The sequence below is a fragment of the Symphalangus syndactylus genome, chromosome 11 (assembly GCF_028878055.3).
Source record: "Symphalangus syndactylus isolate Jambi chromosome 11, NHGRI_mSymSyn1-v2.1_pri, whole genome shotgun sequence".
NCBI classification, from domain to species: domain Eukaryota; kingdom Metazoa; phylum Chordata; class Mammalia; order Primates; family Hylobatidae; genus Symphalangus; species Symphalangus syndactylus.
In genome coordinates this window covers 35,859,541-35,873,415 of record NC_072433.2, presented here as the reverse complement: position 1 = coordinate 35,873,415, position 13,875 = coordinate 35,859,541, and the positions used below count along the sequence as shown (strand labels likewise).

The following is a 13,875-nucleotide window of genomic DNA, read 5'->3' as shown; positions in this document are numbered from 1 at the left end:
GATCCTGGTGGTCCTCCCTGTCCCCACTGACCTTTCAGAAGTTCAGCGGCAGGAGCCCTGCAGGCAGCTCCCCTCAGCCTCTCCTTCACAAGGGGACCTCTGCCTAGAGATCCCTCCCTCTCTGAGTGCTGCTGGCCGTGGACACAGCTGGGCCCAGCGGTTGAGCCCACTGGATCTTACAGGACTCCTGGGCCAGCCAGAAGCAGCCTGGGCAGGAGACCAATCCTGACTTACTGCTCGGAAGCCACTGGCAAAGTCTGCCTTGTGGTAGAAGGTTCTAAAAGCATCCACACTAGCCCCCCCACATCCCCCACCCTCCCCCCAGTCTTTCAACTTTCTGAGACCCCAGAGGGGTCTCACTCAGTGTCCTTCGGGGTGGTGGGGTCGGACCAGGCAACCACTGGGGACTCAGCTGGTGACAACGCCTTGAGCTCTTCAGCCTCATCATCCTCAGAGGACAGCTTCTTCCTGCAAAGACACAGATGTGGAAGGGGCCTTCAGCAAAGGCAGAGGCCTCAGGGAGAAGTGTCATGACTTTGATCCCTAAAGATCACCTAGAGCCAATTCCTAGATAGAGGATGGGGGTGGAGCATGAACTTCTGAGTCCTCATTTGCCTGGAGGGAGGGAAAAAGGCAGAAGAGAGGGGCATAGCCACTCTCTAGACCTCAGTCTTCCCATCTGTTAAATGGCTTGGCCTAAAGGTAACAGCATTGACTTGGTATTGCACCCCAGTGCTGCCTCTTACCAGTGTGTGGCCTCAGCAAATTACTAAAACACTCTGAGTTACCTCAATTTCCTCCTCTGTAAAATGGGATTAAATCTACCCAAGTAAGTGAGATACTTATCACTTAGTTCTCAGCTTCAACTTCCTTCCCCTCTCCTGCTCCCTGTCTAAAGTCACCCACCTCATTCCCCTCTACTCTCTATCACACCACCTTTTCAGCTATCAGAGAAGCCATGGAATCCAGGCTTCAGCTTACGGTGTGACCTTAGGTAAGTCCCATCCCCTCCTGAGCCCCAGGCTCCCTATCTGAAGAATGAGGACTAAATGATCCTGGGGTCCTCCGTCAGTCAGGAAGTCCAAGTCTGCCACGGAATACTGCATTCTGGAGCCATTAGTGTCTTGGCTTATGGTGTCTAGATCTGAAATCCACCTGAATTTCAGAGACAAGAAGGTTCTTGCCCAACCTGCCTCTGGCCTGACATCAGCAGGTTGGAGCCTGGGCGTCTGACTTGGTGGAAAAGGTGGCTTTGACACTATTTTGTGTTGGTATCTTAGGGGCTAACTCTCTGGATTTTCCCACCCTCTGTCCCAGCAGTGAGAATGAATTGGTTTACTGATGAACGCACAAGCCTGGGAAAGAGGAAAAAAGATCAAGAGAGAGAAATTCCTTAACACCACCAAGAAAGCAAGCTCCAGTGTTAGAGAAAGAATCCTGTTTAAGATAGAGTAGAACCAGCTGACGTAGAAACACAAAGATTGTATCTGGAGGACTCCGCCCAAGCCAATATCTACCAATAGGAAGAGCATTTCATACATCCATGAATGAAGTCCTGGTGGAGAAGAATGGTCATTCTTAATGACTTCCATTAGCATTTAAAACATAGAAGGCTGAGTGTTAGCACATGAAACCAAGAGTCTGGGGACATGGGTATGCATGTCACACATGAAAGCATATGTGTTAGCTCATCAGGATGAGCATCAGATCAGTCAATAGCATGAAGATGAGAGTTTAGGATTTGACATGGTTTGGCTCTGTGACCCCACCAAATCTCATGTTGAATTGTAATCCCCAGTGTTGGTGGTGGGGCTTGGTGGAGGTGATTAGATCATGGAGGTGGAGTTCTCATGAATGGTTTGGCACCATCTCCCCTTGGTACTGTATAGTGAGTGAATTCTCATGAAATCTGATTGTTTGAAAGTGTGTGGCACCTCCCCACTCTCTCTCAGTCCTGCTCCTGCCATGGGAGAGCCTGTTTCTTTTGCCTTCCACCACGAGTACAAGCTCCCTGAGGCCTCCCCAGAAGTAGATACTGCCATGCTGCCTGTACAGTCTGCGAAACAATGAGCCAATTAAACCTGTTTTCTTTATTTTTTATTATTTTATTTATTTATCCATTTGAGATGGAGTCTTGCTCTGTCACCCGGGCTGGAGTGCAGTGGCGTGATCTCAGCTCACTGCAACCTCCGTCTCCCAGGTTCATGCAATTCTCGTGCCTCAGCCTCCCAAGTAGCTGGGATTACAGGTGTGCACCACCACACTGGCTAATTTTTTTTTTTTTTTTTTTTTTTTTGTATTTTTAGTAGAGACAGGGTTTCACCATGATGGCCAGTCTGGTCGCGCTCTCCCAACCTCAGGTGATCCACCCGCCTCAGGCTTCCAAAGTGCTGGAATAACAGGCATGAGCCACTGCACCCGGCCTCTCTCTTTTATTTATAAATTACCCAGTCTCAGGTCTTTCTTTACAACAATGCAAGAATAGACTAATACAGGAATTGAACCTGAGTGTACCAAAAATGGGTATAATGTGATAATAAACACAGCTGAATCAGCAAGAGAAGCTTGGCTGTGGGGACATGAAAATAAAATGCAAGTTGGGAGTGGTAGGACTAGAAAATGGTTAGAGGCTGGGCCCCTGCTGTGAAGGCCAGGCTGCAATTGCTAAACTCAATAGGTCTCTCCTCAGCCTTGGTGAACACAGGGCAGCCTTGCTTCGGTCTTTAGCTGTGACACTGTGAAAGCAAAATGGTGCAGCTGACTTCCAGAAAATAGGTCCTGGGACCTTGGTTTCCCAAGGGAAGTTCATGATTATTATTATTATTATTTTTTTTGAGATGGAGTCTCACTCTGTTGCCCTGGCTGGAATGCAGTGGCGCAAGCTCGGCTCACTGCAACCTCCGCCTCCTGGTTCAAGCAATTCTCCTGCCTCAGCCTCTTGAGTAGCTAAGATTACAGGCACATGCCACCATGCTCAGCTAATTTTTGTATTTTTAGTAGAGACAGGGTTTCACCATATTGGCCAGGCTGGTCTTGAACTCCTGACCTCAGGTGATCCGCCTGCCTTGGACTCCCAAAGTTCTGGGATTACAGGCATGAGCCACCGCCCTCAGCCATGATTACTTTTTACCAGGGCCTTCACTTCCGTGAGGTTTGATCAGAAATGGAATCCACAGGCAGGGAGCTTCACCTTGGGACCAAGCCTGACACGGATCTTTAGTGATTAATCTGCAATTCCCAGCAGAAGCTGAAAACTCCAGCCAGTCCCCAAATTCCACCCTTTCCCCAGCTGGAGTGTCAGAGGAGGAGCCTCTGAGAACACACCCTGGGGCCAAGTCCTAAGGTGCCCAAACCTGCTGACATATGCACATCTTCCCAAGAAGCTCACCTCAGCAGAGGTTCCTACTCCAGCCCCAGAGGGTCAATCAGAGAGCTGGGCAGGAGGATGCTGGGGCAGGGGTCACTGAGGCCATCACTGTGCAGATGCAACACTCCACTGGGACCCAAACCTGAGTCTGCCAGGGTTCTAGACCAGCACTCTTCCCCAGCCTCATCACCTTGACTCAGGATTGTACCACTAGGGTTTCTAGGGGAATACAGAGGGAGGGATGTGTGACATCCACCTTGATTCCAGAAGGTTTTGAAATGATCCTGTTGCCTTCTGCCAACTCACCTAGGATGGCAAAATTCATGGGTTCACTTTTTTCACACTGTAATTAACAAGAACAGCCCCACACAATAAGACTGGGGACAAAAATCCCATTGCTGGGACCCAAAGTCCGTCCTCCTGTGCCCAGCACAGGGCACTCTCCTGAGCCTAGAAAGTGCACGCTGCTGCCGGACGCTGTGGCTCACACCTGTAATCCCAACACTTTGGGAGGCTGAGGCGGGCAGATCATTTGAGGTCAGGAGTTCAAGACCAGCCTGCTCAACATGGTGAAACCTCATCTCTACTAAAAATACAAAAATTAGCCGGGTGTGGTGGCAGGCACCTGTAATCCCAGCTACTCGGGAGGCTGAGGTAGGAGAATCGCTTAAATCGGGGAGGCAGAGGTTGCAGTGAGCTGAGACCATTGCATTCCTGCCTGGGCAACAGGCAACAAGAGCGAAACTCCATCTCAAAACAAAACAAAACAAAACAAAACAAAACAAAAACCACGAAAGTGCAAGCTGCCCCAGAGAAGCCAGAATGAGGGCCTAAGCTGGCAGCTCCTGGTCCCCCGGCACTGCCTGTGTCTGGCCCTGTGCTCAGTACCTTAGGGTGCAGCAGCTCATTAAATTCTCACAATCCTAGTAACCAGGTGGTGTTTCTTTCCTCGTCTTACACAGGGAAAATGGAGGCCTAGGGAAGTTAAATGACCTGCCTTAAGACCCACGTCTTACAAGTGGTGCTCTGGGATTCACTCCAAGCCACGGACTTAAGCTGGAAGGAGGGCCTTGCCCAAGCTCCTCTGTGGCTTTTTGGCTCCCAGTGTTCATTCTGTCCCTGCTCACAGTCAGCCCCGCCGCCCTCGGCGTCTACAGAGAGGCAGGCCTCAGAACTCTCCCCTCTCAGGGCTGGGCTCAGGCATAGGTTTCCCACCCCGTTTCTCATAGTCACAGTCAACCTGGCACTTGCTTGTTTATTTGGTTACTTGTTCATTGTCTATCTTGGCCCCTCTAGAATGTCAGCCCCACGAGGGCAGGCCCCTGCCAGGCTTCTCCCTCATGTATCCCCAGCACCCAGGGCAGAGCCCAGCACATACAGATGTTCAGTACATGCTTGCGAATACATGAATGACAGGGACAAGAGGAGCCTCACAGGCCCAGCTCACAAACAGAAGGCCAGAGGCTTAGATTCCAGCCCCACGTGATCTTGGTCCCCTCCCTCCCCTAAATATGCCACCCCCCACCCAGCCCAGCCTGCGTTGTTTCCCTGCCCATATAAAGGGAACAGGGGTAAATGGAGCAGATGTCTACGTGAAGCCATTTCTGGATCCCTTAATGGGCTTTGTACACACTTCAGTGAACTAAACATAAGAATTGATGAAGTTGTGAGCTGTACTCCAAGGCTCAGTGAAACTGTGTCTCTTTTCTCTATATTAAGACCTCACAGCCCTCAGTTGGCTACACCTTGCCATCTCCACTCTGACAGCCTTCTCACCTCAGCTGAGCAATTGCTCAGGAGCTCATGGATGAGAGCAAAAAGTAACTAAGAAGAAAGAACCATCTCTCCATCCAGCCAGTGCAGAAGAGGCACAGACAGCCTCCCTTAGCTTAAAAAGCACTGTCCTGCCCTTGGCAGTTTGCCTCCAGCTGTACACAGAGCCTTCTCCCAGGCACCTGGCTTGAGTTGTCCAAAAGCAGCTCTAACCACTCAGCAACAAATTTATCTGAAGAGGTGTAAAAATGTGCACCACCTTGACTAGGAGTGTCACTCTTGAGAAAGGAGCCCAAGGGCCGAGAGCAGAAGACCAAACACGTGATCATGGTGCCATTATGGATAGGGCCCAACAAGAGGGGATTTGTTAAGTTCATTCCGGCACACGGAGCTGGAGGAATACCCAACAGCCATCATAAGTGAGCATTAAGGAGACAGCCCAGCAATATGGAAAAGGGTTCATGGAATGAGACAGCACCATAAACTGGATCCCTTCTCCAATTAAAACCATTCAAGACCATGGGCCTAACCAAGGCATAGAGGAGAATGCAGAGCAGTAAAAACACCATCTTGGGTGGTGGGATTGTAGATGATTATTTTTCCAGTGTTCTGTGGTGTTTCCATTATATTATCTATTATCTTTTTGTTTTTTCCCGAGACGGAGTCTCACTCTGTCACCCAGGCTGGAGTGTAATGGCATGATCTTGGCTCACTGCAACCTCTGCCTCCCAGGTTCAAATGATTCTCCTGCCTCAGCCTCCTTAGTAGCTGGGTATACAGGCATGTGCCACCATGCCCAGCTAATTTTTGTATTTTTTAGTAAAGACAGCGTTTTGCCATGCTGGCCAGGCTGGTCTCAAACCCCTGACCTCAGGTGATCCATCTGCCTCCGCCTCCCAAAGTGCTGGGATTACAGGCAGAAGCCACTGTGCCCAGCCCACATCATATTGTCTAATCATACAATGGGTGGATGACACTGAAAGCACAGGTAACAAAAGCAAAACATAGACAAGTGGGATTATCTCCATCTAAAAAGCTTCTGCATAGAAGGAAACAACAGAGTGAAAAGAAAGCCTGCAGAATGGGAGAAAATCTTTGAAAATTATATATTTGATAAATAAAAGAAACTCCTACACCTCAGTATGAAAACAAACACGTTACCTAACTAAAAAAATAGGCAAAGAACTCGAATAGACATTTCTCCAAAGAAGACATACAAATGGCTGGCAGGAATATGAAAAGCTACTCAACATCACTAATCGTTGGGTGTATTAGTCCATTTTCACACTGCTATAAAGGACTACCTGAGACTGGATAATTTACAAAGGAAAGAGGTTTAAGTGACTCACGGTTCCGCGTGGCTGGGGAAGCCTCAGGAAACTTACAATCATGGAGGAAGGCAAAGGGGAAGCAAGACACATCTTACACGGCAGTGAGAGACAGAGAGAGAGAGAGAGAGAGAGACTTTTTCATTTTAATTTATAAAGAAAAGAGGTTTAATTGACTCACAGTACCACAGACTTAACAGGAAATATAACTGGGAGGCCTCAGGAAACAAACAATCATGGCAGAAGGCAGAGGGGAAACAGGTATATCTTCCCATGACAGAGCAGGAGAGAAAGAAAGAGCAAATGGGGAGGGGCCACACACTTTTAAATGCCAGAAGTGCCACAGTTTTAAACCATTGGATCTCGTGAGAACTCACTGTCATGAGAACAGCATGGGGAAAATCAGCCCCATGATCCATTCACCTCCCACCAGGTCCCTTCCTCGACACATGGGGATTACAATTTGAGAGATTTGGGTGGGGACACAGAGCCAAACCATAAAATCAGGGAAATGCAGATCAAAACCACAATGAGATACCATCTCACACCTGTTAAGATATCCATGATCCAAAAAAAAAAACAGAAAATAACAAGCATTGATGAGTATGTAGAGAAATAGGAAAAATGGTATAGTCACTGTGGAAAACAGCATGGTGGTTCCTCAAAATATTATAAATAGGACTGCCATATGATCCAGCAGTCCCTCTTCTGGGTGTTTATCCAAAATAATCAAAATCAGGATCTCAAAGAGATATTTGCACTCCCATGTTCATTGTAACACTATTCACAATGGCCAAGAGATGGAAACAATATAAATGTCCATAAACAGATAAATAAAGAAAATGTGGGCTGGGTTGGCAGCTCACACCTGTAATTCCAGCACTTTGGGAGGCTAAGACAGGTGGATTGCTCGAGTTCAGGAGTTTGAGACCAGCCTCTGGCAACATACTAAGACCCCATCTCTACAAAAAATAAAAAATTAGCTGGGTGGTGGCACATGCCTGTAGTCCCAGCTACTCAAGAAGCTGAGAAGGGGAAATGCTTGAGCCCAGGAGGTTGAGGCTGCAGTGGACCAATATCACACCGCTGCACTCCAACCTGGGTGACAGAGAGATCTTGTCTGAAAGGAAGAAAGCAGGAGAGGGGAGGCAAGAGGAGGAGAAGAGAGGGGAGGGGAGAAGGAGAGGAAGGGGGAGGGGGAAGGAAGGAAGGAAAAAAGAAAAGAAAATAAAAGAAGAAAGAAAAGAAAATGTGGCATATCCATACAATGGGATATTACTCAGCCTTAAAAAAGGAAGAAAATCCTGTCACATGGTACAATGTGGATGAATCTTAAGGACATTGTGCCAAGAGAAATAAGCTAGTCCCAAAAAGATAAATACTGCATGATTCCACATATGTGAGATATCTAAAGCAGTCAAGCTCATAAAAACAGAAAGTAGAATGAAAAAGTAGAATGGTGGCTGCCAGGGGCTGGGGTGGGGGTGAAGGGAAGAATGGGGAGTTGCTGTTCAATGAGTATAGATATTCAGTCATGCAAGATGAAAAATTCTAGAGATGTGCTGTAAAATATTGTGCATATAGGTAACAATACTGTACTGTACCCTTAAAATTTAAGAGCTTTTTTTTAAAAAAGACTTGTTGAGTTATAATCACATGTAAGTTTTAATAAATAGCATCCTATCAAAAATGAAATAAAATAAAATGAGGAGGTAGAAATTAATTCTGTAACATTTATTATATATTACTATATTATTTATTTATTTTAAATTTAAAAAGTTTTTTATTTTTTATTTTTTGAGACAGTCTTGCTCTGTTGCCCAGGCTGCAGTGCAATGGCATGATCTCAGTTCACTGCAACATCCCAGGCTCAAGCAATTCTCATGCCTCAGCTTCCCGAGTAGCTGGGATTACAGGAGTGCACCACTATGCCTAGCTAATTTTTTTGTATTTTTAGGAAAGACAGGGTTTTGCTATGTTGGCCAGGCTGGTCTTAAACTCCTGGCCTCAAACGATCCACCCACCTCAGCCTCGCAAAGTGCTGGCATTACAGGCAGTAGCCACCATGCCCCACTATTACTATATTATTTATTATATTACTCCTTCTAACTTATAGCTGAGGGCATTTGGGACAGGGCCTCCCATGAGAGCTTTTATAAGAGCCCTAAGCCAGGAGTTAGGAAAACCAGGAAGGGGCATCATAGTCCCACTTCTGACACCAACTCGCTGTGTGATTTTAGTCCAGCTGCTTCTCCCTCTGGCCTCAGTCTCTACATTTTCCAAATAAACAGGTGGCACAGTGCCGAGAAAAGCCCAAGAGAAGCATAAAAGGTAACCTGTGTGTCTCCGAGGCTGAGCTTGGGACTATGAGGGTGTCTGATTTGGCAGGAGACGGTGGCGGCAACATGGGTGAGGGTGGATTCTCCTCTGCCATGAGGGGGCAGCTATCAGCATCGGTATCTTCCACCTGCACTTCTGGGTGCTGTTTCGTGACAGGCACTGGGGGAGAGGAAGGAGAGGAGAAAGTCAGAGAGAGACAAAAGCCGGGTCCCAGGAGTCTGGCTGTGTTCTTGAAGAAAACCACAGAAAGCATGTTTGGAGGGGACTCTGATAGCTTCACTTCCCAATGGGGCACACAGAAAAGCTCCATGCAGGGGGTACAAGAACGTGGTGCCTGGGGTCCTCTGAGGGTCACAGCCACCAGCCCAGGAGCCACGAAAGAAGACACAAAGCCACAGAAGCCACAGGAGCTCCCCTACACAGCCTGGAGCCCAGCTCTCCTAGCTCTCAAAGCCCAGTTTGGTTTCCCTGCACTTGAGCAAGCTCCAAGAGCTGAGGCAGTGGCAGCCCCCAGAGAGGACATAGGGGAGCCAGAGTCCTGGCACCTGGCCTAGCACAGCCTGAGTCAGCTGCTTCCCCCCTCTGAGCTTCAGTTTCCCCACCCCAAGTTAGGGTGACCATGCCTTCCAGGCCTGTGGGGAGGAGCCAGAAGGCACAAGTACTCACATTCTTAAAATTTTTTTTTTTTTTTTTTTTTGAGTCAGAGTCTCGATCTGTCTCCCAGGCTGGAGTACAGTGGCACAATCTCAGTTCACTGCAAGCTCCTCCTCCTGGGTTCATGCCATTCTCCTGCCTCAGCCTCCCAAGTAGCTGGGACTACAGGCTCCCACCACCACGCCCGGCTAGTTTTTTTTGTTTTGTTTTGTTTTTTTGAGACGGAGCCTTGCTCTGTTACCCAGGCTGGAGTGCAGTGGCACAGTCTCAGCTCACTGCAAGCTCTGCCTCCCAGGTTCATGCCATTCTCCTGCCTCAGCCTCCCGAGTAGGTGGGACTACAGTCGCCTGCCACCACACCTGGCTAATTTTTTTGTATTTTTAGTAGAGACTGGGTTTCACCATGTTAGCCAGGATGGTCTCGATCTCCTGACCTCGTGATCCACCCGCCTCGGCCTCCCAAAGTTGCTGGGATTACAGGTGTGAGCCACTGCACCCAGCCAAGTCCTCACATTCTTTTTAAAAATTATTTTATTTCTTGGTTTGTTTTTGAGGTGGAGGGGGCAGGTCTCACTCTGTCACCCAGGCTGGAGTGCAGTGGCATGATTGCAGCTCACTGCAACCTCTGCCTCCCAGGCTCAAGTGATCCTCCCAGCAGCCTCCCGAGTAGCTGGGACCGCAGACACACACCACCATGCTCGGCTAATTTTTGTGTTTTTGTAGAGATGAGGTCTCACCATGTTGCCCAGGCTGGTCTCGAACTCGTGAGCTCAGGTGATCCGCCTACCTTGGCCTCCCAAAGTGCTGGGATTACAGGCATGAGCCACTGGGCCCGGCTGGCCTCACATTCTTGAAGAGCATCAAATGGAGACATTTGCAGGGTCCCTCCAATCAAGGGTAACAGACTTCGTAGTGTGTGCTACTCCCTATTTGGGTAACTGCTTGGGTATGTCCTTGTTCTTGTACATGCCAGGGGCCCCCAAATTCATCAGCTAGCCTGACTCTGGACCTCTGAGAGGCCCTGTACTGTGTCCCACATTCTGAGAATCAGGTCCTCTCCAGGGAGCCTGGACGTGGCCCTACCTTGGGCTCCATCACCCACCTCAGGGACTGCAGGGACAGGTCTGCCCCAAGTCCAAGCTCAGAGGATACTGAGAGGCTGGGATAGTATTCCTCCTTCTCCCCCACACCTAGGGGGGTCTACCCAATAGCAGCTGGGCACAGGTGTGGGCACCAGCAAGGCAGGCAGGGATACACCCCCCAAAAGCGGGAAGCGGGGAGATTTTGAAATAATTATATATGTGCTTTTTCTTTCTTTTTCTTTTCTTTTCTTTTCTTTTTTTTTTTTTTTTTTTTTTTTGAGATGGAGTCTCGCTCTGTCACCCAGGCTGGAGTACAGTGGTGTGATCTCGGCTCACTGCAACCTCTGCCTCCCAGGTTCAAGCCATTCCGCTGCCTCAGACTCCTGAGTAGCTGGGATTACAGGCCCCTGCCACCATGCCTAGCTAATTTTTGTATTTTTAGTGGAGACGGGGTTTCACCATGTTGGCCAGGCTGGTCTTGAACTCCTGATCTCGGGTGATCTGCCAGCCTCGGCCTCCCAAAGTCCTGGGATTACAGGCATGAGTCACCACACCCAGCCGATATGTGCTTTTTTTCAAATGGCCTTTATGAGAAAAGCCGGCACTCTGTTAAATTGCTTACACTTACTCTATAGTTTGATGGAGTGAACCCTAAATCCTCTGGAGAAGAGGATGAGCAGGAATGGAGAAGTTGTTAAAAATGTAAAGGGGGCCAGGCACAGTTGCTCATGCCTGTAATCCCAGTACTTTGGAAGGCTGAGGTGGAAGGATCCCTTAAGTTCAAGAGCAGCCTGAGCACTCAGCAAAACCCCACCTCTACAAAAAAATACAAACATCGGCTGGTCACAGTGTTCCAGCTACTTGGGAGGCTGAGGTTGGAGGATAGCTTGAACCTGGGAGGTCGAGCCTGCAACGAGTCAAGATCGCGCCTACTACACTCCAGCCTCGGCAACAGAGCGAGACCCTGTCTCACAAAATAATAAAAAATAAAATAAAATGGAAGTAATGTTCTTACTACAGCTTCTCATTACCTTGTCTGTAGCATCTAGAATCATCATGGACTCTAGCACAGCTAGATCAGCCCCCTGTGTCAATGTGTCCCTGGGAACATTTTCCCAAGTGTGGGGCTCCCAGAGACTGGGGAGGACACGAGATGATCTCAGATGGTACAGACAAGGCAAAAGATAACCTAGAATAAGAATGTTACTCCCGGTCGGGCACGGCAGCTCACGCCTGTAATTCCAGCACTTTGGGAGGCTGAGGCAGGAGGATGACCTGAAGTCAGGAGTTTGAGGCCAGCCTAGCCAACATGGAGAAACTCCATCTCTACTAAAAATACAAAAATTCCCCAGGCCTGGTGGCATGTGCCTATAATCCCAGCTACTCAGGAGGCTGAGGCAGGAGAATGGCGTGAACCCGGGAGGCGGAGCTTGCAGTGAGCTGAGATCGCGCCACTGCACTCCAGCCTGGGTGGCAAAGCTAGATTCCGTCTCAAAAAATAAAGAAGTGGAGGTTGCAGTGAGCCAAGATCGCGCCACTGCACTCCAGCCTGGGCAACAGAGCAAGACTCCATCTCAAAAAAAAAAAAAAAGTTACCCCCTCTTTTAGTGAATACCCAGAGAAGAAGTCTCAGGTCGGTGCCACTGTGGCCATAGAGCCTCTCTAACACAGCCTAATCCCACTTGTGGCTAAGAGAGCAGGCCCAGCTTCGAGCCTTCGGCAGGCCCATCCGTCTCATTAGAAAACAGCAACACCATTGTGTTTTCAGTGTATTTGAGGTTATTTTTATTTATGCCTCTGTTATGGCAAGCAATGCTGGTTTTCCATTTGAATAGTAATAAAAAGTTTTCCTATTTAAATATACTAAATTAAAAAAGAGAATCCACTGAAAGAAAAATAGTAAGCAAATAAAATTAGAGTTGGGGCCGGGCACAGTGGCTCATGCCTGTAATCCCAGCACTTTGGGAAGGCTGAGGTGGGCAAATCACCTGAGGTCAGGAGTTCAAGACCAGCCTGACCAACATGGCGAAACCCTGTCTCTACTAAAAATACAAAAATTAACCCAGAAAGGTGGTGCACGCCTGTGGTCCCAGCTACTCGGGAGGCTGAGGTTGCAGTGAGCCGAGATGGTGCCACCGCACTCCAGCCCAAGCAACAGAGCAAGAATCTGTCCCCCACCCCCAAAAAAAAAAAAAAAGAATTGGTGCAGATTTAGCAGTTATCAGGGAGTGGCCTGTGGCGGTGGGAGCTGGGGGATGCTTTGCGGTCTTTTTGTTTTGTTTCCTTTTTCTTCTTCTTTTTTTTTTTAAAGCAATTCAGCATCCTCAATGATAGGGGTGGGCTGCTTTGGAGTAGTAGATTCAAGCCTTGCCTACCAGAAGGTGGAGGCCGGGGTGGCACCCCTTACTGTTGGATGACCTGCATGCCACCTCATCTCATCTCTGTGCCCACCTCAAGCCAGGAACAGGGGAGAAGGACAACAGTGGATGTCTTCCCGTGAAATGTTCTGTCCTGCCCGGCTGGACTGATCTCAGAGGCAGCTCTGTACCGTGTCAACCACAAATAAACAAACAAGCCAATCAAAAGGGAAAGCAGGCATGTCTGGCTTGGGTTAAGTCAGAAAGTGACAGGGGTTAGTCCAGGATGCCAGTATGTTCCTGAGCTCTTTGTCATCAGGCAGTAAGCAGTAGCAGCCCAAAGGCCACTACGGGGACCTTGTCACAATCAATGGATCCAGAGAGCCCTCCCTCCACCCTAGCCTCTCAGGATGCCTATCTGCACCTGGAGCTTCTTTCCTGAAATGGAATTTGCTGAGCAGCAAACTGTCAAGGTCAGTGGGTTCTATCTGCAATCGGCGCCCACATTACTCTTCTATTCTATTTCCCTCCTTTCACTCCCCTCCACTCTGATCCCAGACTCCCTGTCCAAGCCTCTTGGCCTAGAGATCTGAGCAAGTGACTTGTTTAAACTAAGGTGTGAATGGTTACCTATATAAAAATGATGTGCCTAAAGAAAGGAATATATGTTTAACCCAAAGAAATGAATTGCTGGCCAGGCACAGTGGCTTATGCCTGTAATCCCAGCACTTTGGGAGGCCGAGGTGGGCAGATCACTTGATATCAGGAGTTTGGGACCAGCCTGGCCAACATGGCAAAACCCCGTCTCTACTAAAATACAAAAAGTAGCCAGGTGTGATGGCATATGCCTGTAATCCCAGCTACTCGGGAGGCTGAGGCACAAGAATTGCTGGGAGGCAGAGGTTGCAGTGGACTGAGATCATGTCACTGCATTCCAGCCTGGGTGACAGAGAGAGACTCTGTCTCAAAAAACAA

At 48.6% G+C, this 13,875-nt stretch overlaps 1 protein-coding gene across 1 annotated transcript in view; it reads right to left on the bottom strand.

Moving 5' to 3' along the window:
* CNGB1 (cyclic nucleotide gated channel subunit beta 1) overlaps positions 1–13,875 on the bottom strand; it is an 89,432-nt gene that overhangs the window by 40,823 nt on the left and 34,734 nt on the right. The window contains exons 17-18 of the mRNA XM_055298028.2: positions 8,805–8,967; positions 361–468 (exon numbers count right to left, since the gene is read on the bottom strand). Of these exons, the coding sequence (XP_055154003.1) occupies positions 361–468; positions 8,805–8,967 (271 nt within the window). The remainder of the gene's footprint in view (positions 1–360; positions 469–8,804; positions 8,968–13,875) is intronic.